The 23,025-nt window shown below is 43.4% G+C and overlaps 1 protein-coding gene across 1 annotated transcript in view; it reads right to left on the bottom strand.

Annotated features, from left to right (window-relative positions):
* Positions 1-647: 647 nt before the first annotated feature.
* The window catches only part of LOC111141643 (cilia and flagella associated protein 61), a 280,919-nt gene continuing 258,541 nt past the window's right edge, over positions 648-23,025 (bottom strand). Inside the window, exons 25-26 of the mRNA XM_022494366.1 lie at positions 8,758-8,848; positions 648-848 (exon numbers count right to left, since the gene is read on the bottom strand). Of these exons, the coding sequence (XP_022350074.1) occupies positions 648-848; positions 8,758-8,848 (292 nt within the window). The remainder of the gene's footprint in view (positions 849-8,757; positions 8,849-23,025) is intronic.

The following is a 23,025-nucleotide window of genomic DNA, read 5'->3' as shown; positions in this document are numbered from 1 at the left end:
AAGCAAGTGCTAAGGGTTAAAGGAAATGAACTGCGTTGATTGCCCACTAATATTTTTCTCATCTAAAACCTGTTAAAACATGTTAGCCTGTGTGACCTTAAGAGTTTTCATTCTCATAACCTACAACGTCAAAATACAGAAATTGTGATACCACCTGCCTCATTTTCAAAGTTCACATAAACAGCTCTTATGACGTTAGATTACAGGGCTAATTCCTCATTGTCTGTTTCACCGATTTTCCATTCTGGGCTCATGGTTTTCTTTTCTTTTCTTTTTTTATTATTATTTTTTTTAATCACCAAGGAGTAGTACTGGGTAAACAGGTGAAGAACTGAGAACACTGGCGGCAGGGCATTTAGGGAAATCTATCAGAATCACACCCAACGTAAAAACAAGTCTTGCACAGTGTATCCCATTTTATTGCTGAAATGGATTATTCTGCACCGGAACTAGCCTGATGTTCAAAAGCATCTCCCTGCCCCAGAATAGAGACCCACGGCCGTGCGCCACCTACTGGAATGATAGAAAACTACAGGCGTTTGTGGAGGTGGAAAAAGAAGTCACAAAAGCAGAGAGGTTTCCTCTTTACACCGAGCACTTCGCCGAACTCCACGTGGGAACACAACAAAGTGGAGACGTGGCCACACCTAAATGATGCCTGGCCACGCGTACATGGGCAGATGGTAGTGGTTATAGTGCAGGTAGTCAAGAATGCTCTTCTCCACCAATGACTTGTAGATGGTTTCCTGGTAGAATCTTTTGAGATAATTCCCGGGCTTCTCCTTCAGGTTAATTTCCTCATCTTCTATTTGCCGGGCTAACTGTTCTATGGAGGGAAGGTCTTCCTCCTGGAAAACACAGGAAGAGGCAAGATAACAGAAATTACTTGGACAGTAAGAGGGCAGTTTCACTAAAATGAAAAAAAAAGCACTCATCTTCCCAAGGACGGTCTTCCCCATCCCCACCCCCACCCCCAAGGTTTCTAAATTTTTTATTTTTAATTGTGGCAAAATACACATAAGATTTACCGCTTTAACCCTTTTTAAAAAAATAATAAAAAGGTTAATTTATTTAAATAGTAACCCAGGACACACATATAAGAAAGTCATCCAATTATGAAGAAAGCAGAATTGTGCCATGTAATCCTACTTTCTGTCTGTGAATCTACTACTCTGGGTACTTCATGTCAGTGGGATCAAACAGCATTTGTCTTCTTCTGACTGGCCTATTTCACTTGGTGTAATGTTCTCAAGGTTTAGCAAGAATGGTAATGTCAAGCTCTTAATATTCAGATAAAAATTATCTATAGATCACACTTGTTTTAAAAATAAGAAAGGAAGTGATTAAACATTTTTACATGAAAACTTCTAGAAGTTTCATGTGGTTACAGTTCTCTCGAGAAATAGGATTTAAAAGCCCTAAAATTCAGGGCTCCTGGGTGGCTCAGTGGGTTAAGCCTCTGCCTTCGGCTCAGATCATGATCTCAGGGTCCTGGGATGGGGCTCTTTCCTCAGTGGGGCGCCTGCTTCCCCCTCTCTCTCTGCCTGCCTCCATGCCTACTTGATCTCTTTCTCTGTGTTTCAAATAAATAAATAAAATCTTTAAAAAAAACCTTAAATTATTAGTCAAGTCAAATTTCATTGACATCTTTAAAGATAAGGCTCAGCAAGAATAGTTATTTAAAGTTGAGATATGCTGTGCATATCTGTAATATAGTAGGTGTTTTCCTGACATTTTATTATAAAAAGAGGCATGTTGACTGAATTGTACACTTAGCACCACTGCACACACACCATTGGATTCCACAGCTAACATTGTACCCTATTTGCTTCATCGTACACCTGCCCATTGATAAGAGGTTATGTACGTCACCAAGCTTTGAGCTGTATGCGTTTTGAACACCACAGGAATTCCAAATTACCCCAACAGAAGAGTCACGGGGACTTTCATGGTATATTTGCTTGAACTTCCAACAATTTTTCTTTTGAACAAGAAAAAAGTACATGACTTGCAGTGTTCTAATGGATACTAATTTATTAATAGTAAGAATTTTATAGATAGGAAAATAGGTTCAAAAGATATGGAAGCAAAACAGTTATCATTGGATTATTTAAGTGAGACCCTACAAGGTGTTGGAGATTACACACACTTCACCTGGAAGAACAGTCAGTGGGGCTCAGAGGACTTCAAATTTGTATCAGCTCAGCAAAACAGTGACAGAGAAAAAGGCACCCGATGCCCAGGACTTAATATTAGGGGGGCTGAAACATTTGAGGGCTGCCAGAATGACCCCAAGCATGATTCATGATCCACATGATTCCTTAGTTTTTCAGAGAATTGTATCAAGCAAATATGACTTTACAAAAATTATAAAAGATTTGGGTCTCATGGTATATGGTGCTTTTCTGACCATGGGGTAAATACTATAAAATCACAAAATGGAGCTTTTGCTCTAAATTATAAACAGATTTTTTGTGCATTTGTCTTTCATAGTGTGTCCTCTCTGTATGACCGTCTCCTCATCATGTGACCATCTCTCCCCTCAGTGTGACCATCTCCCCTCCTCAGTATGATTATTTCTTGTCAACACTTGTTATTTCCTTTTCTTTTTTTTTTTTTTAACAATAACCATCCTAGTGGGTGTGAAGTGGTAACTCACTGTAGTTCTGATTTGCATTTCCCTAATGATCAATGATATAAATCTTTCCATGTAAATGGTTTTACTTCTGGATTATCCATTTTATTCCATTGCCTATATATCTGTCCTTATGTAAGTACCATGCTGTCCTGGTTACTGCTGAATTATAGTAAGTTTTCAAATTGCAAAGTGTAAGTCCTTCAGCTTTTTTTAATTCCCAAGATTGTTTTGGTTATTTGGAGTCTGTTGTATTTCCTCTGAATTTTTCCATTTCTGCAGAAGATGTCATTGGGACATTGATAGGATTGCATTAAAGTGTACATTGCTTTGGGGAGTGTGGCCATTTTAACTATATTAAGTCTCCAATTCATGAACACAAATGTCTTTCCATTTATTTAGTTCTGCTTTAATTTCTTTCAGAAATGTTTTTGAGGGGTGCCTGGGTGGCTCAGTGGGTTAAAGCCTCTGCCTTCAGCTCAGGTCAAGATACCAGGGTCGTGGGATCGAGCCCTGCATTGGGCTCTCTGCTCAGCCAAGGATCCTGCTTCCTCTCTCTGCCTGCCTCTCTGCCTACTTGTGATCTTTGTCTGTCAAATAAAACAAAAAACAAAAACAAACAAACAAAAAAACCACTTAAAAAAAAGAAAAAGAAATGTTTTTGAGGTTTTCAATGTATAAAACTTACACCTCCTGTTTAAATTTATCCCCAAGTATTTTATTCTTTTTGATGCTATTGTACATAGAATTGTATTCTTAATTCCACTCTTGGATTATTCGTTGCTAATGTAGACAACTGATGATTGTGGGTTGGTGTTGTATCCTGTAGCTTTGCTGAATTCATTTATTAGCTCTAGTATTTTGTGGATTCTTTCAGATTTTCTACATATGAGATCATGGTATCTCAGAATATGGTTTTACTTCTTCCTTTCCAGTGTGGATGTCTTTTGATTCTTTTTCCTGCCTAATTGCTCTGGCTAGAATTTCCAGTACAAAGTTAAATGTAAATGGTCAAAGCAGGCCTTCTTGTCTTGTCCCAGACCCCAGAGCTAAAGCTTTCAGTCTTTCACTGAGTGTGATTTTAGCTGTAGGTTTTTCATAAATATCTTTTTATCAGGTTGAAGCAGTCCTCTTTTATTCCTAGGGGTGTGTGTGTGTGTGTGTGTGTGTGTGTGTGTTTTACCATGAAAGAATGTTTGATTTAGTCAAATGTTTTTTCTGTATCAATGGAGATAACAGCATTTTTTTTTTTCCTCTCCTCATTCTATTACTGTGGTGTATTACACTGATTGACTTTTATATGGTGAGCCACTCTTACATTCTTGGGGTAAATCTCATTTGCCCATGGTGTATAATCCTTTTGATATACTGCTGGATTTAGTTGGCTAGTATTCTGTTGAAGATTTTTGAGTCTAAATTCATAAGGGATATTGGTCTGTAGTTCTCTTCCCCTTTGATGTCTTTGGCTTTGGTATCAGGATAATGCTGGCCTCAAAGAATGGGCTGGAAAGTATTCCTTTCCTTTTTTTTTTTTTTTTTTTTTTTTTGGTTTTTAAAATATTGTTTTTTTTTTTTTTTTTTTTTTTTTTTTTGAGATGTTAGACAAGGATAACTTTTAATTCTTTTTTTTTTTTTTAAGATTTTATTTATTTATTTGACAGAGAGAGATCACAAGCAGGCAGAGAGGCTGGCAGAGAGAGAGGAGGGAATCAGGCTCCCTGCTGAGCAGAGAGTCTGATGTGGGGCTTGGTCCCAGGACCCTGGGATCATGACCCTAGCCGAAGGCAGAGACTTTAACCCACTGAGCCACCCAGGCACCCCTGTTAATTCTTTAAATGTTTGGTAGAATTTGCCAGCAAAGCACCTGATCTTGAACTTTTTTTTTTTTTTTTTTGTCATGAGGTTTTTGATTGAGTCAATACCTTTACTTACTATAGGTCTGTTGAGATTTTTAACATTTCTTTGCATCAGTTTTGTGGTTTGTATGTTCCTAGAAATTTGTCCATTTCCTCCAGGTTATTTAGTTGCTTGGCATACAATTGTTCCTAGCATTCTCTTATAATCCTTTGTTATTTCTGTAAGATCAGCGGAAATGTTCCCACTTTCCTTTCTTCTTCTTTCTCTTTAAGAGATGGAGAAGGAGAATCTTAAGCAGGCTCCATGCCCAGTGTGGAGCACAACTTGGAACTTGCTCTCACAACCCTGAGATCATGACCTGAGCTGAAATCAAGAATGAGACACTTAACTGACTGCGCCACCCAGGCGTCCCTTCCACTTCGATTTCTGGTTTTAATAATTGGAATCTTCATCCTTAGTCTAGCTAAAGGTTTGTTAATTTTGTTGATCTTTTCAAAGAACTATCTTTTGATTTCACCGATTTTCTCTGTTGGTTTTCTACTCCCTATTTCACTTATCTCTACTCTAATTTTTATAATTCCCTTCTTCCTGCTAGCATGGGGTTTAGTTTGGTCCCTTAAGGTATAAAATTCAATTAGTGATTTGAGATATTTCCTTTATACAACTCCAGGTATTTATAACTACAAATTTCCCTCTGAAAATGGCTTTAGCTGTATCCCATTAGTTTTGGTACGTTGTGATTTTGTTTTCACTTGTTTCTAAGTATTTCTTTTTCAAAAAAAGATTTATTTATTTATTTGACAAAGAGAGAGAGATCACAACTAGGCAGAGAGGCAGGCAGAGGGGAGGGGGAAGCAGGCTCCCCGCTGAGCAGAGAGCCCAATGCGGGGCTCGATCCCAGGACCCTGAGATCATGACCTGAGCCAAAGGTAGAGGCTTAACCCACTGAGCTACCTAGGTGCCCTGTTTCTAAGTATTTCTAATATCTCATTGATTTCTTCTTTAAAATCAAAGAAGTTGCTTAAGAGTCTGTGTTTAATTTCAACAATTTTGTGGAATTATTTCCTTCTGTTTTTGATTTCCAGTTTTATTCCATTGCAGTTGGAGAATATACTTTGTATGATTTAAGTCTTTGAAAATTTATTGACACTTGTTTTGTGGCCCAACATATGGCCTGTCTTGGGGAATGCTCCATGTATGCTTAAGAACAATGTGCATTCTGCTGTTGTTGAGTAAAGTGTTTTGTGTGTGTCTATTTGGTCTATTTGGTTTATAGTGTTGTCTAAGTGCCCTATTTTCTTATTGATCTTCTATCTGGTTGTTCTATCTGTTATTGAAAGTGAGATATGGAATTCCCCAGCCCTTAATTTAGAGCCACTTCTTCCTTGATTCCTATCAACAGTTCTCTCTCTCTCTCTCTTTATCTCTCTCTCTCTCTCTCTCTCTCTATATATATATATATATATATATGGATTTTGTTGTTAGGTGCATATATTTTTATATTTTTTTCTATAATTGTTATCTTTTTGAGGAATGATCTTGACTATACAAAATTTCACGTTGGTCAGTGATTCTTTGGCTTAAGCCACTGCTAAAAGCAGTCCCAGTGGGTTTATAATCTGTTCCTCTTTACTTCCATGAAAGGACTTGTGAAGTCTTACAATGAGCTTGTTTTTAAAATAAAATAAAATAGTCAAAGATAATAGTCTTTTACTCCCTTTTCTTCATGTAGAGGGAGAGCTATAGGATATCATAGTTGATGGGACTGGACTCCTGTACTTTCCTAAAGCCAAGAAAGTGAAATGAAGTGGGTCACGTTCATCTCAATATTTGAGAATAAGAATTACCATCATTCTTTAGTGAAGGCTAGCTCTTTCTTTTCCTATTGCCAGACTCCTTTTTTTTTTAAGATTATTTATTTATTTATTTGACAGAGATCACAAGTAGGCAGAGAGGCAGGCAGTGAGAAAGGAAGGGAGGCAGGCTCCCCGCAGAGCAGAGAGCCTGATGTGGGGCTCGATACCAGGACCCCGGGATCATGACCCGAGCCAAAGGCAGAAGCCCAACCCACTGAGCCACCCAGGTGCCCCCTATTGCAAGACTCTTAAATGAAGTCCTGCACGTCTGCTTATCTGCTTATCTGAGCCCTCTTTCCACTGCCAGCCGGTCTCCACTGCCATTACTTGTGGGGGCCAGCAATTCCTGGGAGCTGTTCTTCTGTGACATTTACTTGCATGTGTTCTCTCCTTCACTCCTTCCGCAGCTTCACTTCTGAGGTGGGAACAGGTCATCTCTGCTCCACAGAGACGGATCTGAGCTAGAGGCAGACACCATTGCGGGCACCACCTCTTCCTGTGGCCTTGCCTGCTTGACAAATGGAAATGCAGAAAGCAGTGCAAGCCCTCGGTGGAAGCTCTTCTTCCAGAAGTTTCATTTCCCAGAAATCTAGAAAAGCCACAAGAATGGTAGGGGAGCCCTCAGTGTGTCTTCCACAAATGTTCATGGTCTGGTCTACTGAAAGGGCCTGTTGTCCATGCTGACTTCACACATAACAAACTGACCCAGAGCAGATGTCTGTCTCTGGATAAAAGGTTAAGGGGGTCTCAGTCAGGACCATGAAAAGCGACTATTGTTCGGTTTTGTGGTTTACTTGGAAAAATGAGAGGACAGCTTCCCTTTTAAGCTTGGCTTCTAAAACTCTTTGGCTCTGTGCGAATTAACGGAGGAGCTCGATTCTGGGGGTGTAGAAAAACTTAGGCACCGAGTTTTGATGGAATAACTAGAAAACTAATGAATCTTTGCTGTGGTGCAGTAATGAACCACAGAATGCATTTTGAGAGCAAGAGAGGGGCCTAAGGAGTTGAATGAAATTCAGTAAACACCAGGCTCACAACTTGAGCTCATGTTTCAACCTCAGCTGACTCCCTCAGTTTTAGCATGAAGTGGGGGACCTGTTGGACCCGTAGCATTTATTCAAATTTGAGTGACTTCAGCAGGGGATGACCTTTGCATGGTCACAGTCCCCTCGGCCTCCCTCATGTACATTTACCTGCCTGGTTCCTATCTGTGTGGGTCCTAAAGACAACTGAGTTTGATTTATACTTTAAAACTATTTCCCCCAATTTGAATCTGCTTTGGATTAGTACAATTATTTCAATTTCCCATCTTGGACCCCAGGCATAAAACTGAAAAGGGGGCAGGCGATGAAGAGGAGATACCAAGCCTAGCAGTTTAGTCCATATGGCTCACTGCCTGTATTCCTGGCTTCAGGTCAAGAGGTCCTTGAGTCTGAAACTTGCTGGCCACAGCCTAGCTGTGTAACCCATAGCAGGTCATTTAAAATCTTTCAGCTTTAACCCCTCATTGATACAGTCAAAACTGTAACAGTAGAGTGTCCTGAATGGCTCTCATTATGGTTAAGCGAGGTGGTTCATATGGTTGGGGCTGGGCACATGATTTTTGCTGCCCAAGATGGTGGCCCTCACCATGGGAACCTTCGAGGGGCACAGGTGCTCTCAAGTGGAAGTGATAACAGAGTCGCAGGACTTGACCATGAAGACAATAAAACACAGTGAGGTTAAGCTGTGCCCCCGCCCTTGTCCAAGTGGAGCAAAGGAGAATCTAGGATGGATATCTGACCACTTTTTGAGCATAGATGCTAACATTCCACAGCTCCCGTAAGGACTCTCGTGTTGAATGAAAGAATTGAATTTGAAGTTTTGCAAGTATTTCATGATGACATTGCAGAGTCAAATTTCTTGCTGAGCATGGAGACTTTGGGAAATGTAGCCTAGCTTCCAGTCAATTATCACTTTGAGAAAGAGGTTTTGGATATTAAAGGGGTGTGTTTGGACATCTTATGTCTTCCCTTTACATTTGTATAACAACACACGCACACGTGCGCACACACATTTAGTGAATGGCTAGCAAGTGTGGGCAGAAACTAAAGGAATTCAATGTTCGTTCTTGAGAACAAGTAGATAAAACTCAGACCCAGTTTCCAGCGGACACTGTTAGCTGATAATGGAAATACAGTTATGTGTAAAAAGGAGAAAGAAATCTGCCTCTCTCAAAAAGATTTAAATAATCCACTTTTCCGGAAGTATCACGATGTTCGCATACTCCCTAGCTTGCTTATAGGAAGTATTGTTGGCTTTAAAAGTAAAACCAAAAAGGAGACTGTAGAGAAAAGTCTAAATGATCAACGACTATAAACTGCTTGTAATTTTCAAGGAATAACTCACATATCTATTAATCACTCTTACCTCCTTGGAGGTCAAGATCTGGCGTAACTCTTTCCTTAGATCAATAAAACGATCGTGAAAAAGGGCCATGCACCATGGCTCCATGAAGTAGCTAGGGAGGAAAGAAAAGATTCAGTTAGCTGGAAACCCTCTCATTACCACTAATAAAGTATTTACCTGCTTTTTTGCCTTTATAAATTACAGTTCTGGCCCCTTTGCAATCGTTTGCTCATAAAATGCCTCGTGGAACAGCCTAGCCAATCAATTTTTTAAATGGATGTTCCTGATGTAAGGCCAGGTTCCATAATTACATTTAAAGTGGTTTAATTCAGAGCTGGGGCAAGACCCAGCGAAGAATCCTGATTTTATCAGAATTTAAAAGCCTGAAGACTTGTAAAGAACGGTGTCTCCATTATCTGCCCTCATTTGAGAAAAACAGATTGCTGGATTAGCTGAACTGCTGCATAAACAAATTACATTTGGGTAGACAATGACACAAACGTTGTGCATCATTAAGATCTCAGGATTAATAATGACCAGAAAAACAGGCCACCTCGGTGTTCAACATGGTCTCCGTACAATTGCACTGATGCTTAATTGAATCTCTTTTTAGGAGAGCAGCCCTTTTGGTGTTTATATTGGCTAACTCTTCACTGAAAACTGTTTGAATAAATGCTTTCTTACCTGGAGAACAATAAGGCCCTCCTCTATTTCCAGGCAATCACTGAAAATCTGATGCATTCTTGGAGGACCAAGCACATTTATTGGTATTTTAACTCTTACTTTATTTTAACGCCAGGTGTCTGGGAACCAGAAACCTCACTTCTTCAGTGCTGGGGACACACCGGTCATGTGGGTTTCACTCTTTTCTGGATGTGTTTGTCATGCCCATTACAGCTAATGGATGTCATGTGTGCACACAGGGGAAGAAAAAACCGGGGCCCGCGTGCAGACGAGCACCTTCTGTTTTCCCAGACTTAAAGTTAATTCTTAGAGAAGAGGTGATGAGTCCCAGGGACCACTGAGGCCTCAAAGGACAAACATCATGACAAGTCTGTGCTACGCTCAGCATGGCACTAAGCTAGATCAGTTATTACCTATCACCTATTTCCTTGGCCAGAATGTGACCGAATTTCATGCTTAATTACCTCCTTTGTTGTTATTCGTTCAACTATTAATTCTACTAATATTTATTGAACATTCACCAGTGCCCAGCACTGTTCTAGGTGTAGGGGAAACAGTAGGAACCAAGAGAGACATGCATCCTGCCACTGGGAAGCTTCCATTCAAGTGATGAATAGTGAGTGAATATATAGCATGTTAGATAATGAGAACTGCTTAGGAGAAAAACACAAGTCAGACAAAGACGTGGTGGGGGCGGCAAAGGAAGGCTCAGGGAGTAAAGACCCGAGGGGAAGGCGAGAGGGAGTCACGCGAAGATCTGGGGGAAGAGCTTTCCAGAGAGTGGGAACAGCAGGTGCAAATTTCTGGAGGCAGGAGTGCATGTGCAGAGCACTCAGGAAGGCAGAGTGGAGAGAAGAGGGGGAGTGGTAAGGGGTGAGCTCAGGACGGGATGGGCGGGAAGGATGCTTCCAGGCGTAGGAGTCCAGTCCGGACTATGGTGTACAGTAGTCTCCCCATATCCGTGATTTCAGTTTCTGTGGTTTCAGTCACCACAAGATGAGCTGGAAGCAGGGGATCCCGTCCTGACATGTCGTCAGAAGGCCAGCAGTAGCCTCACACTATGTCACAATGCCCATGCCATTCACCTCCCTTCACCTCGTCATGCGGGCATCTCCCGTCATCACAAGAAGGACGAATACAGCATGATATCATATTTCGACAGAAACCACATGCACATACCTTTTATTAAGTAGATGGCTGTAAGTGTTCTGTTATTATTTGTCATTGCTGTTAATCTCTTACCGTGCCTAGTTTATAAATTAAACTCTATCATAGGTATGCGTGTGTAGAAAAAGCCAGTGTATGCAGGGCTCAGGACCACCCGTGGCTTTAGGCATCCACAGGGGGTCTTGGAAGATATTCCCTCCGGTAAGCGGGGGCCACTGTCATCACTCCGTGGCCATCTAGCTCAGCACTTGCAAGCGACAGGTATCTCACAGAGCTCTACGAATGAATGAATGCACATCGCCCGAGTACATTCTATACTGCCGGGCCCTGATCGGTCTTCCATTAGGACAGAGGCAAGTTCTGCCAAATTGAGAGGTGACAACTTGGTAAAGTGCCCCAAGACAGGTGATATTATGAAAAAGAGAGCCTTGCTGGGAAGAGAGGGAAAGACATACGTGAAACCAGGGTTTCGGGATGGTATCGCTAAGCCCCCAGCAAACAAGGCTGAGCGTGTCGGAAGGGTGCTTTGTGGAAATATGCTGGAGGAAATCTGCTCGCCTCTGGAATTGCTCGAGGCCACCTAATTCGTAGTGAGTGGAGCTGAGTTGATGGGAGTTCTGGCCAGGGTTCTGGGCCCCTACAAACCCTGGCCAACGTCCAACCTCTATCTAATTCCTGGAGCAATGGCATTGGTGCCCGGCTAGCCACCTCGGAGGGGATGAGCCCAGAGGGGTGATGTTTTGACACATCTTGGAAGAGTAGCTTCCTGGACCAAAATATCGATTACAGCCTATGTCCAGACACTAATGCACAGCCTTGCCTGGATGGTCCCTACTTCAGGGAATTGTGGATGTGCAAACTTGAAACTCTCATAATTCCTAAGTTAGCAACCAATGGGTTCCTTTGTATATCTTTAAAATCTTTTATTTATTTATTTATTTATCCATTGACCAGAGCAGGGGGAGAGAGAGACAGAGAGAGAAATCTCAAGCTGACTCCCCACTGAGCGTGGATCCTGACTTCAGACTTGATCCCAGAGCCCTGAGATCATGACCTGAGCTGAAATCGAGAGTTAGAAGCTTAAGTGAGGGCGCCACCAAGGCACCCACCAATGAACCCTTTTAAATTTGGGGCTGTGTTTCCACCCTCCTGATCTCAGGGTCTACAGCCACATCCTTCTAGGTGCCACATCCTTAGTCTCTCTGCCTTTCTCGGCCTGGCACGGCCCTGTGCCCATAACCCAGGTCCCACACAACATCTTTGCTCCATGCCCTCCCCCTCTGTCTGCTTCATAGAGAGAACTCTGGGGAACTCCACTTCCGGAAGGTCCCAGCCCACCCACCGTCTAATGCCCACATTCCCTTAGCCTCTGTCTGCAGAGCCAAGCACTGCTGGCTGGAGAAACTCATGACCCTTCATCTTCCGTAAATTTAGTTGCTAAGCCCCTCTGCACAGTCCCTGGTGGTAGGGAGGATGGTGGGGGTGGGGAGGAGGATGGAGGGGAGGCACTTAGAGGAAGCTGAGTATTTTTGCAAAGTTTTTCTTTGCTGCCTTTGAAACTCTCCATGCCTCTCACACCAGTGTCCAGCAGAAAGGGCACCTGGGCATTTGATGACTTCTAGTCTTATCACAGTACCTCGAACGGCTTGCAGACCAGTGATCTGGGAGACCTGAAATCTTACTTCTCTTACACTTCCTACCATTGTCTCCCATCAGAAAACAATTTGGGACCCTGGTCCAGAAGGTGACAATCCCTGTAGTGAACTATTTGTTACCTATATTCCTGGAATTCATCCGTGGCAGCCATTTTTACTTATAAAAGAGAAAGGTTTATAGAAGTCTCTGTGGCTTTTCTTTCTCTCTCGGGAAAGAAATCCTGGGTTCCGTTAAAGCAAGGTGTAGTAATGAAAAGAGACACCCTAGAAGCCAAACTAGTCGGCTGACTTCCAAAGTCTCCTTCTCAGTTTGAGTGCAGCTTCATGCGCTGGACGTGGGGTCATGAAATGCTAAGGCTCCTGCAGCATGGGGGAAAGGGGAGAGAGCTGGTGCACCAGCAAGAGGAGTGTGTGGGTCCCTACCTTGCGTGGAGACCAGCTTCTGCACACCTGTCTGCGCCATCATATTACTCACAGCCTGCCATCCGGATCAAGCTAAAGATGCATGAATTGACATCCTTAGCCTGGGGTTAAAACAACGATTTTAGACTCCGGTGAACCCTTGAACAGAAGTCCCACTGGAAGGTCATCCATTCCTTTTTTTTTTTTTTTTTAAGATTTTATTTATTTATTTGAGAGAGAGCGAGCACAAGCCTGGGAGAAAGGGGCAGAGGGAGAAGCAGACTCCCTGCCAAGTAGGATGCCAGATGTGGGACTCGATCACAGAACCCTGAGATCATGGAAGGTCATCTATTGTGATGTCAACTCTGATCAGATGGAATGTAGAAATGAATGGGATTTAAGAAGAAAATGACTAGCAGATAATCTGCAGTTTCCAAGATGGACTCCATCCACTATATTTAAATTAGGACTCAGGTGGGGCTCTTGAGTGGATACATAATTAGCAACATCTCCATCGTCAGATGAAGTAGCTGCTATATTGTAGGGCAGGCGTTAGATATAAGGTGTTTTAGACAGTGGCAAAAAGGACTGGGTACCTTTGATTAAGAGAGGAAAAAAATGTACTCAAAAATCTACCCGGAGAAGAATCTCATTTGCAAGATTCCTCCCCAGTTCTTACAGAAACTGCTTCTTCTGGTAGTGATTTTTAAGAGCTCACCAGATGACCTCAGAGCAGCCACTATGATGAAGACCCCATCCCTTTGTTCATGCTATGGGTTGTGGTGCTTGGTCATTTTACATTCATAGTCCCAAGTAGCTCTGTCTCTCTCTATAAGCCACTTCCATACTCCCCCAGACCTTGTTTGCTTCTGGCAAATTAACTTGTTTTAATGAATACATTTTATTTTTAGAGCAGATTTAGGTGTACAGAAAAAATGAGAGCAGAAATGCAGAGTTCCCATACATTGGCCCCGCCCTCGGTTTCTCCTCTTAACCCCTTGCATGATGGGTAAGGCACATTTGTTTCAATTCCTTCCAGTTGATGAACCAGTATTGATACATTGTTTTTTTGTTTTTTGTTTTTTTAAAGATTTTATTTATGTGACAGAGACAGAGAGAGAGAGACAGCAAGAGAGGGGACATAAGCAGGGCGGGTGGGAGAGGGAGAAGCAGGCTTCCCGCCGAGCAGGGATCCTGATGCAGGGCTCAGTCCCAGGGCCCTGGGATCATGACCTGAGCGGAAGGCAGATGCTGAATGACTGAGCTACCCAGTCGTTCATTACTGATACATTATTCTTAACTAAAGTCTGTAGTTTAGACTGAGGTTCATTTGTCTGTCCTGGTGCACATTCTGTGGGTTTGACAAATGTGTCCTGTCATATAGCCACCATGGCAGTGTCATACCAAAGAGTTTCACGGCCCTAAAAATCTCCTATGCTCTGCCTATTCATCCCTCCCGCCCTCTGAACCATGGGCAAATTAACATTTTAGGAAATTGACTTGCAGAGAAAATGGGGCTGTGTAACAATTTTATAAAAAAATTTTTTTTAATAACCCTATATTCCAGCATTTCTCTTCGAAACAGAGTAATATTCTCCCATCACAGAACACAATGCCTCTCAAACTCACCAGCCACCCCTCAGATGAATGGCCGTGTAGCCCGAGTTTTCATGTGGGCATCAGCTTAAGATGAAAGCTATTCGGATTTCTCTTTTCTCTAATGTACAGGGGGCTATACATTTTAGGGGAGATTTTTAAAGGCAGGCATTATAATCTACTTGCTAAAAATCCACGTGCCCTGTGACCAAACCAAACCAAACACACGTGTTAAGCTGGAGTGAGGTTTGTTCCCTGAAAATTTCCAAAGCTGATTTGTTGTTGTTGAAGGCTGCTGAGAATGTTAATTTAAACACCCTACCCAGGCAAGAGTATCTCAGGTGGGTGAAAGCATCCCAATAGCAGGCTATCTGAGTCCTGATTCCCTCCAGCAGGGGCTAATATTTTTATTCAAAGAAGGCCAGTTCAATCCCATTATGGGAAAGAATGAAACAGGCGTGCATTCCTTTTCCTTCTCCATTCCACATAGGAAGGACAACGCCAGCCGCCAGCCCTAATGGCACGGGCACCCAGCTGGGCATCTCCTATGCTGACCCCTTCATCGGCATGGGGACTGGAAAGCCATGGTCAACTCCCTCTCAGTCCTGGCCTGTGGGTGACAGAGCTCCTGCGTGTCCCTCATCTGCAGGCTGGGGGTAAGGAGGGGGAGCTCAGGGCGAGTAGCAGTGGGGAGCTGACAGCTTGAGGGCACACACTCAGAGTCTCTTTCCAGATCAGGTTTCTCCCCCATCCAGACTGCACCTCAGTTGCCCAATGCTCCCTTTGCCGCCTCCTTTCTGTGGAGGGCCCAAGATTCTCACTTCCTCTGCCCCCCTCCGGACACCTTCCACTCTGGCCTTCCTGCCTGGTGGGCTCTGTGCCGTCTCTGCAGCCCAGAGCAGCTTCTCCACATTTGCATCTTCCCTGGTACTGTCCAAAGCTCGAGACCAATGCAAACATCCTTCTTGAAGCTAATTCTTGTCCTAAGGACTTCCATTCGCTTTCTCTGCGCTGGTTTCACTGCCTGGGGTAGTTCTGATCTTGCAGGAAAGCTAACCTGGCACTTGTCCTTTTCTCTTACTCACTGTGGGGTCTGGGTTCCCACAGCATCCGGCTGGTCCCAAGGAGACGGAGGGAGCCTTGGGGCCCAAGTTTCCGAAGACACCTACGGGTGAGGGAAGGGGTCTGCCTCAGGCTGCCCTCCCTCCTCTCCATGGAGAGACTCTGCACCAGCTGCTAGGACCCTGTTTAGATAAGAGGGGGCTTATGGGTGGCACAGACCCCTTTGGGCTTCCGTTAAGCCATCCTAGACACACAGCGGGCTTCCTTATTAAAATTAGAAAAGCTTGGAATTGAGCCAAACTCATTTTGCAATTGACAAGAACATTGAGTCAAACCGAGCTGATCTCCTTTTGATAGAAGGATGTTGAAAAGGAGTTTCGCTTTATGAAAAGATGTAGGTCAGTTTTCTCCCCACAAACCGAAGGAATTCTGTACTTTGGTTTCCTGCCTTCTCCACAGAAAGGAGAGGAGCATGTGGAATCCTTGCCAAGGCTGTGGTCAGGTTGGCACTGACCGTCCTGAGTGCTATGGATACTCAGCATTAGTGATCAGCTTTCGGGAAACTTCCATTTCCATGAATACTGAATTTTTTTGAGAGAGAGAGAGAGAGGAAGCCAGAGTGAGTAGGGGGGAGGGGGAAGAGGGAGAGAGAGAGAATCTCAAGCAGGCTCCATGCCTCAGCACAGAGCCTGACATGGGGCTCGATTCCATGAGCCTGAGCTCATGACCTCAGCCCAAATCAAGAGTCAGCTTCCTAACCGACTGAGCCACCTAGGAGCTCCTGATAATAATTCTGAAATAATTCAAAATTATTGAATTTTTAAAAATAAGAAGATATTGGGGCGCCTGGGTGGCTCAGTGGGTTAAAGCCTCTGCCTTTGGCTCAGGTCATGATCCTAAGGTCCTGGGATTGAGCCCCGCATCGGGCTCTCTGCTCAGCAGGGAGCCTGCTTCCTCCTCTCTCTCTGCCTACCTCTCTGCCTGCTTGTGATCTCTGTCTATCAAATAAAAAAAAGAAAAGGAAAAAAGAAAGAAAGAAAATATTAACTTCTTTCCCAGTTTATGTTCAAAAAAGAAAGACTAACCAGAGCCACTAGGTAACCTTCCTAGCTGGCCGCCTAGAAATCTTCAGGAGGGAATGTTAGGTAGGAACATGGCAGCGACGTGACTTCTCAGTGGCTGTGTGGATTTGGGTGTTAATATCACACAAATCATTTCTACGCACAGATCTGGCCATAAGAAAAAGTTTACACAAATTATCCAGGACCCAAACAGAAGACACTACTGTCTCTATTCAATTTGCCAACGGCTGGCCTGTGTTCTTTGAGGGGACTTAAATTTTCCATCACTTTTGCAAATGATACACTTTTCTCAGAAGCCCCGGGAAATGTCAACTTGTGGAACTCTATTAACCATTCCTGGTCGATATGGCCCAATCATTAAGCAGTTGATCAGACCTCCTCAGAGCTTATCCTCATTTGGTCAATCAGCCAATTTTATTGACAAAATCATATAAGCTGGGCGGGGAGCTGGTAACTAGCCGAGCCACTGGTTACACTGAATGCTGAGAAAAGCAAGCCCAGAGGACAGGCCGGAGGAAGCCGCATTTGCTGACCTTAGGAAAAAGTCTGACGTGTCTAAGGAAAAAGACTACAGTGGGTAAAGGATGGTGTTCTTTCAAGTCCTGGATATTAACTGCAAGTCGAGGCCTCCCTGGCAGGTGGGGAGAAAAGGAGAAGAGCTAGGCTGCACTCTCTACCCGCAGACGTTCAAATGGCTCAACCACGCAATAGTTAGGAAAAAGGAGGCAGGCGGACAGAGAAGAAATCCATTACCTCTCTCCAAGATCTATCATCTATCTATCTATCTATCTATCATCTATCTATCTTTCTTTCTTTCTTTCTTCTTCTTTTTTTTAAATGAAAATCTTTCTAATTTTTTTCTGGAGAGATAATAGTTTTTGCTTTTAGACTCATTAAGAGAATCCCCAGCTGCTACTCACACCTGCACAGAAGTTTGCTCAAGCTGGAAATTCACCCAAGGGTTGCCTTTTCTTCCTGTGGGAAACTGCACGGGGGTGGGGTTGGGGGGCTGCAGGCTTTCTTGAGAGAATGAAATTCTCACTGTCCAAGTCCTTTCTTGTACCAACATCATCTTCGATTCAAGGAGGAGGATAGTTCCCACAATGCCTAATTGTAGGTCACGCCCACAGCAAGTCTCAGCCTTGTGTAGCATGGGCTGGAGCATTGGCTGCTAGGGCTTGTCTCTCCCATTTATAGTCTAAGAATGCATGAAGTGACAGACGTCAGGGTATGTCATCGTGGTTGCACCCAGACACCCGGGGGATGTGGCAGTTTTAGACTGAACAACATTGGGAAATTTCATTTGGGCATTTCCTTAAAAATCATTTTTGATAATGCTGGGTCCTCATAGTTTTGCCCCAACAATCAGCTCAGCTGATGCCCCCTGTGACTCATCACTGTCATTGCCAGCCCGGCCGGTATCACTGCTCACCTGAGGGCCACAGAAGACATGTGGTGTGCAAAGCCTGGTGAAGGGGTCTGGGTGAGATGAAGGCAGGTTTGTAAACATGTTTTCAGAAGGCATCTGCCCCATATCTCCTTCGCCATGCTGGTATAGGTGCTAAGAACACATTCTTTGTCCTAACTTCCTTTCTTCCATCCGTCTGTCCATCTGACCATCCATCCATCCATCCATCCCTCCACCCACCTAGCCACCTGTTCATGCGTGCTTGCATCCATCCATCCTAACAGGTCCGATGAAGACTTTCAAAATCCTGTTTCTTTATTTCCAGCACCTGTTTTCCTCTGGTTCTCTGTTCTCTGCTGGCTCAACCACCCTTCAATGAGTACTCATTTCTTCCCCACTGTCTTCCCATGAATACTTTTCTCTCCCCTCTTTTCTCTGTCCTCCAGGAACCAGTATCTTCCAGGGCTCCTGACTTCCACAGCTACAAAGTGGCAAGGTAGAGGTCATTCTTGGCCACTAATCAATCACGGACAGACACTTTTTGGGCACTGAGAGAACCACCATGCAAGTGTGATCCCTGCTCCAGAAGCACACCCTGCGGGGAGGGTGGGGTAGTGTAAGGGAAACTGAGGCACATGCAGGCAGCAGAGGGGCATATTGTGGGAAGGCAAGGCTGGAGAGAGGCTCAGCAGGATGAAGCTGCTGTCCATTTGCCATCAGGTCTTTGTCACTGCATTTCTAAGTTCACTTCTCTTGGCTAGTGTTTGCCAACCTTTAGTCACTTGGGAACCCATCAGTTTTTCATGGACATGATGCATTACTTCAAAAATCTTCTTTAGATTGATTACCCTTAAAAAAAAAAAGAATCTAACTACTTCTGCCTTGTCCTAAGCCATGATATCTGTGGAATCACAGATTTGATGTGTTAGTACTATTTTTTTAATTCTTATTAAAATTATTCCATAATTAGTAAGTTGTGTCTACTTCCTAAGGTAGCTTACATACCACCTGGCAGGTGGTTACTACACTCCGAGACAAGTCACTTTTTATGACAGCTTGATGGCAAGGTGCTGTTGTATTCTTCTGGGGATGCAAACCCACGGACACTGTGCTAAATAGTTTCTGTGTATTATCTCTCTTCAACTTAGTTCCAGACCTCTACAGTGGGACTTGCCAGTCCATTTTACAGATGAAGAAATAGATTCAGAAATGTTGTCCAAAGTCACACAATTAATGAGAATGAACCAGCTCTTAACCATTATTCTGCTTGACCTCAAAGTTCATGTTCTGAACAACAACACAACCAAATCTCATTTCCTTATGCTCATTTTGGAGCCTGTCTAGCAACTTTCTGAATCACCTCGTTTCATTGGTATCCCCTGCATTAGCTAAGATTAAATTTGATTACAGTTGTAAAAATTGTTTAAATAAGTACTTTTTTTCACACAAAGAATGGTTAAGTGAAGTGTCCAGGATGGGCCTGGTGGTTCCACTGACATCAGAGCACAGTACTATGCATAGGGCATTTGGCTTCATGGTGCAAAATGGCTGCCAAGCTCCAGTCATCACATACATGTTCTTAGATGGATAAAGAGAAAAAGAGGGCCCTTCCCCTCACTTTTAGGGACAATTCCTAGAAATCTCACCTAGCACTTCTATTTATGTCTTACTGGCCAAAGATTGGTCATATGGCTTCCTTGGTTGCAGAGGAGGCTGGGAATCATTGTCATTTATTTTAAGTACAATGTAACATCCTATAAATCAGGATTCTGTCTCTGAAGAGGAATGAGAGAAAGGATGTTGTGTCTTCTATGATAAGCCAAAGACTCCATAGCATCTGCATTGGACAAAAATCTTTTCTTACCGTTAAGCTTATGAAAATTGGGAGAATGTATTTAGTTGATGTTTCCAGAACTAGAACATATCTATCAGTCTACATTCAAGCCTGCCCCCCAAATTAAACAATCAGAAAAAAATCCCACACAAAGTGTTTTCCATATGTGACCCCCACCTCCAAGCCCCTGGGAGAGCCCCTGTTTCTTGCACACCCGCATCTAACCCAAGTAAGCTTAAAGGCAGAGAACAGGGAACAATTTGTGTTCGACTGTAAGATTGTATTCTGGTCATTTTATTCTGCCCGTGAAAGAAAGTGGATTTGTGCATTTCAATACAAAATTAAAAATAATCATAGCAACAAGTATTTCCAGTTAACCCTAGCTTTGCTCAGAAGTTATATTACACATCTCTGGGGCAGTGGAGTTACACAGGAGCAGACAAAAACAAACAAGCCCCAAAGCCTGAAATGGAAGTCTGATTATAAATATTTCCTGTCTAACTTTACTTTGCCAGAATCTCTATTTGGTCAATTTCCTGCTTTGAGGCATTTCTGGAAAGGTCAGATTAATGATTTTGAAGGCAAAAGCAACTACTTATTTGATAACCAGTCGTAACTATCACTTGCTAAAGATCGGCTATGGATTTGTTGTCACAATCTGGACCTGGCCTCAACCAATAGTGGGTGTTTACTGCTCTAAGGAAAAATGGTTTGGGACGCACGAGCACTAAAACCCAAATTCTAATGTTGGGCGGAAGTCAGCCATCTCCCAAATGGCTTGTGAACAACCTCTCTCTTACTGCTGGTCAGCTCAGGGACGCACAGAGCTGGGGTTCAGCGAATCATCCCAATGTACCCAGGAACCAGAAACTAACACTGCTTGAAGCCTGGTGTCCCACAGTGTTCTGGAAGCCCTCGTCTGGTCGCAGAGGTGCTGGAAAACACTGCCTTGCCCACCATGCTCTGCTCAGTGCTCACAGGCTGCTGTCAACTGCAGGCCACTGGAACTGGCATGATTTATTTGTCCAGGAGCTGGACACATGCAGAACAGTCTCTGGAGGGCGATCCTGACCAGCCCAGGGGCCCTGACACCTCCACACCCAACTGGGGAGCAAAGCTCTCTCTCAAGCACAAATTTTTCTTAGGCTTTATAGTGTTTCAAAGAACACAGATTCCCAGAGCATGTTTGTCCTGAATATGTAAGTGTCAGCACCCGGGTGGTACTAAGGACAGCGCCCAGACTCCCTCCCTCCCTTGCCACTGGAGTCCTGGTTTTCAGATATACAATTCATAGAGGTTTATCTGGAAGATCTGCCTGCTGTCCATTCGTTTTTTCTGAATCCTGGATGCTTAAACCAGGAGAAACTGCTTCACCTGAGAAAACGTAATACATTTATCTTGTGGTCCTTACAAATCCAACCACCGATGAGATTTCCCTCCTTATTTTGACCTTGATGGAACTCAAAGCCAAGTGTGTGAGTTTTTAGATAAAGACCTGTGTGCTTGAATACCCAGCCTTTGTGCTGCAGCTCAGCCTCACACAGCTGTCCTGCCCCTAGTTCCCCATTTCCTGATGCCTTTTTCTTTTTATCCCAGCTGTGCCCCTTGTTGCTTATGTAATCTCAAGCTAGTTAAATTTCATGTCTCCCACCCTCGGTCTTCATAGCTGTACAATGGGGAAAAAGGTGGTTCCTTACCTCAAAGACTTAGTGTCAGAATGTGAGCAGACAATCCATGAACATGGTTGGCTTTATGACCGGCACAGGGAGATGGCTCCATTTGTATTGTGTGATGATGATTGTTCTTACTTATATCTTATTGTATATATTTGTGTAAGCTACCTCAGATTTTTCTGGGATGAATTTGAGATGAAATAATTAAAATAAGCACTCTTTGTTGTTTAATTGGTAGAGAGTCTTTTGCAATTTTTCTCCTCGGGGACTGCTTTTCCTACCTTCAAGGGCATCTGCATTAACAATTTTAGCTGCTGTTTTATGGCAGCATGAATTTTAACTGCACCAAAGGTAAGAGAGACTTCATAACAAGCCTTCATGATGTTTCGTCACACACTAAGGATCTCTGTGGGAATCAATAAAAATAACATAAAAACAGTTAAACCGAGGTCTCGATATATTTTTTTCTTGTCTGAACTGATGAAGGTTCAGTAAAAAGAGGAAAGATGGGATTTCTTGCTTTTGCTGGTTTATTTTGAAGAGGGAGGCAACTGAAACAGAAGGGGTGAACCCAGTGGCTCGTGGGATGTATCAAGATGGCGGTCAGGAAAGCAGGCCATGGCCAAGGCGCAGACATGTCAAGACCCAGCTGGGCCAGATTTTCTTCTGACCTGTCTGCCTTTTTGCCTGACTTGCCAGAGCAAACCTGTCTTCTTGTAGAAAGAGGGTAGTTTTTGTATACTTCAGAGTTGTCCTCCTATTTAAGTTTACTGGTGAAAGCACAGGGGCCACGCCATCTGCCTGGACCCTTCTCCACAGCGAGCAAGTGGGTCTGGCAGTCCCTTAAGGTGCCACCCGTGCCCACAGTCCAAGCATGGGGACGAGTCTACTCTATCCAGCGCTACATGTCTGGCCTTTTGTTCCATCTGTGGCATTTCCTTGCACATCGCTGGTTTGTTAGAGGCTGCGTTAATTGAATTTGCACAGTAAGTCTAGTGCCCTGGAAGTTGTCTAGCTATTTACACTGATTTGTTATATAAATTCAGGGCGAAGAGTATGAGGCAAGGTTAGCATTTAATGCTGCAGCAAAGGGAAAGCTCTAAGTGCTCAGCTTCACTTCCTGTGTCCCTCTCTTGTTATTCTGTATCTCTCTTCATAGAAAGCACAACCATTTTCCTTTAATTAGGCTGCAGAGAGCACGGGCTAGCATTAGGCCACTCAGCCACTCAGCCACGCTCACGGCCATGGCCATTTCCTATCTATTTTCTGTAGGAAAAGAAAAAAAAAAAGTGTATATATGCACATATAAGCCCCTGCAAGTCCGAGGGTGGGGGGAACAAAGGAACCAGGTGGAATTACCTTTTGTGAGACTGAGGCCACAAGAACAAGTCAACACCAGAAAAACAAGGTATTGTGTTGCCTCGTTATTCCTTTGGTTAAATGAATTACCCTTTTGAATTTTAAAAGAGTGCTTAATAGAAATATCACTCACTGGTACAGAATATATAGTACGTTTAATACACATTTATAGTAATTCAGTAATTAACACATGTTTAAAATAATTCCCTTTCATGGGTGCCTGCGTGGCTTAGTAGGTTAAGCATCTGCCTTCGGCTCAGGTCATGATCCTGGGATCCTCGGATTGAGCCCCACATAGGCCTCCCTGCTAAATTGGGGGCCTGTTTCTCCCTCTCCTCCCCCTTCATGCTCTCTCTCTCTCTCGTGT

This window comes from Enhydra lutris, unplaced genomic scaffold, assembly GCF_002288905.1.
Source record: "Enhydra lutris kenyoni isolate GAN:26980312 unplaced genomic scaffold, ASM228890v2 scaffoldscaffold6, whole genome shotgun sequence".
Lineage (NCBI taxonomy): Eukaryota > Metazoa > Chordata > Mammalia > Carnivora > Mustelidae > Enhydra > Enhydra lutris.
The sequence above is the reverse complement of the archived record's forward strand: the minus strand, read 5'-3'. Positions and strand labels throughout refer to the sequence as shown.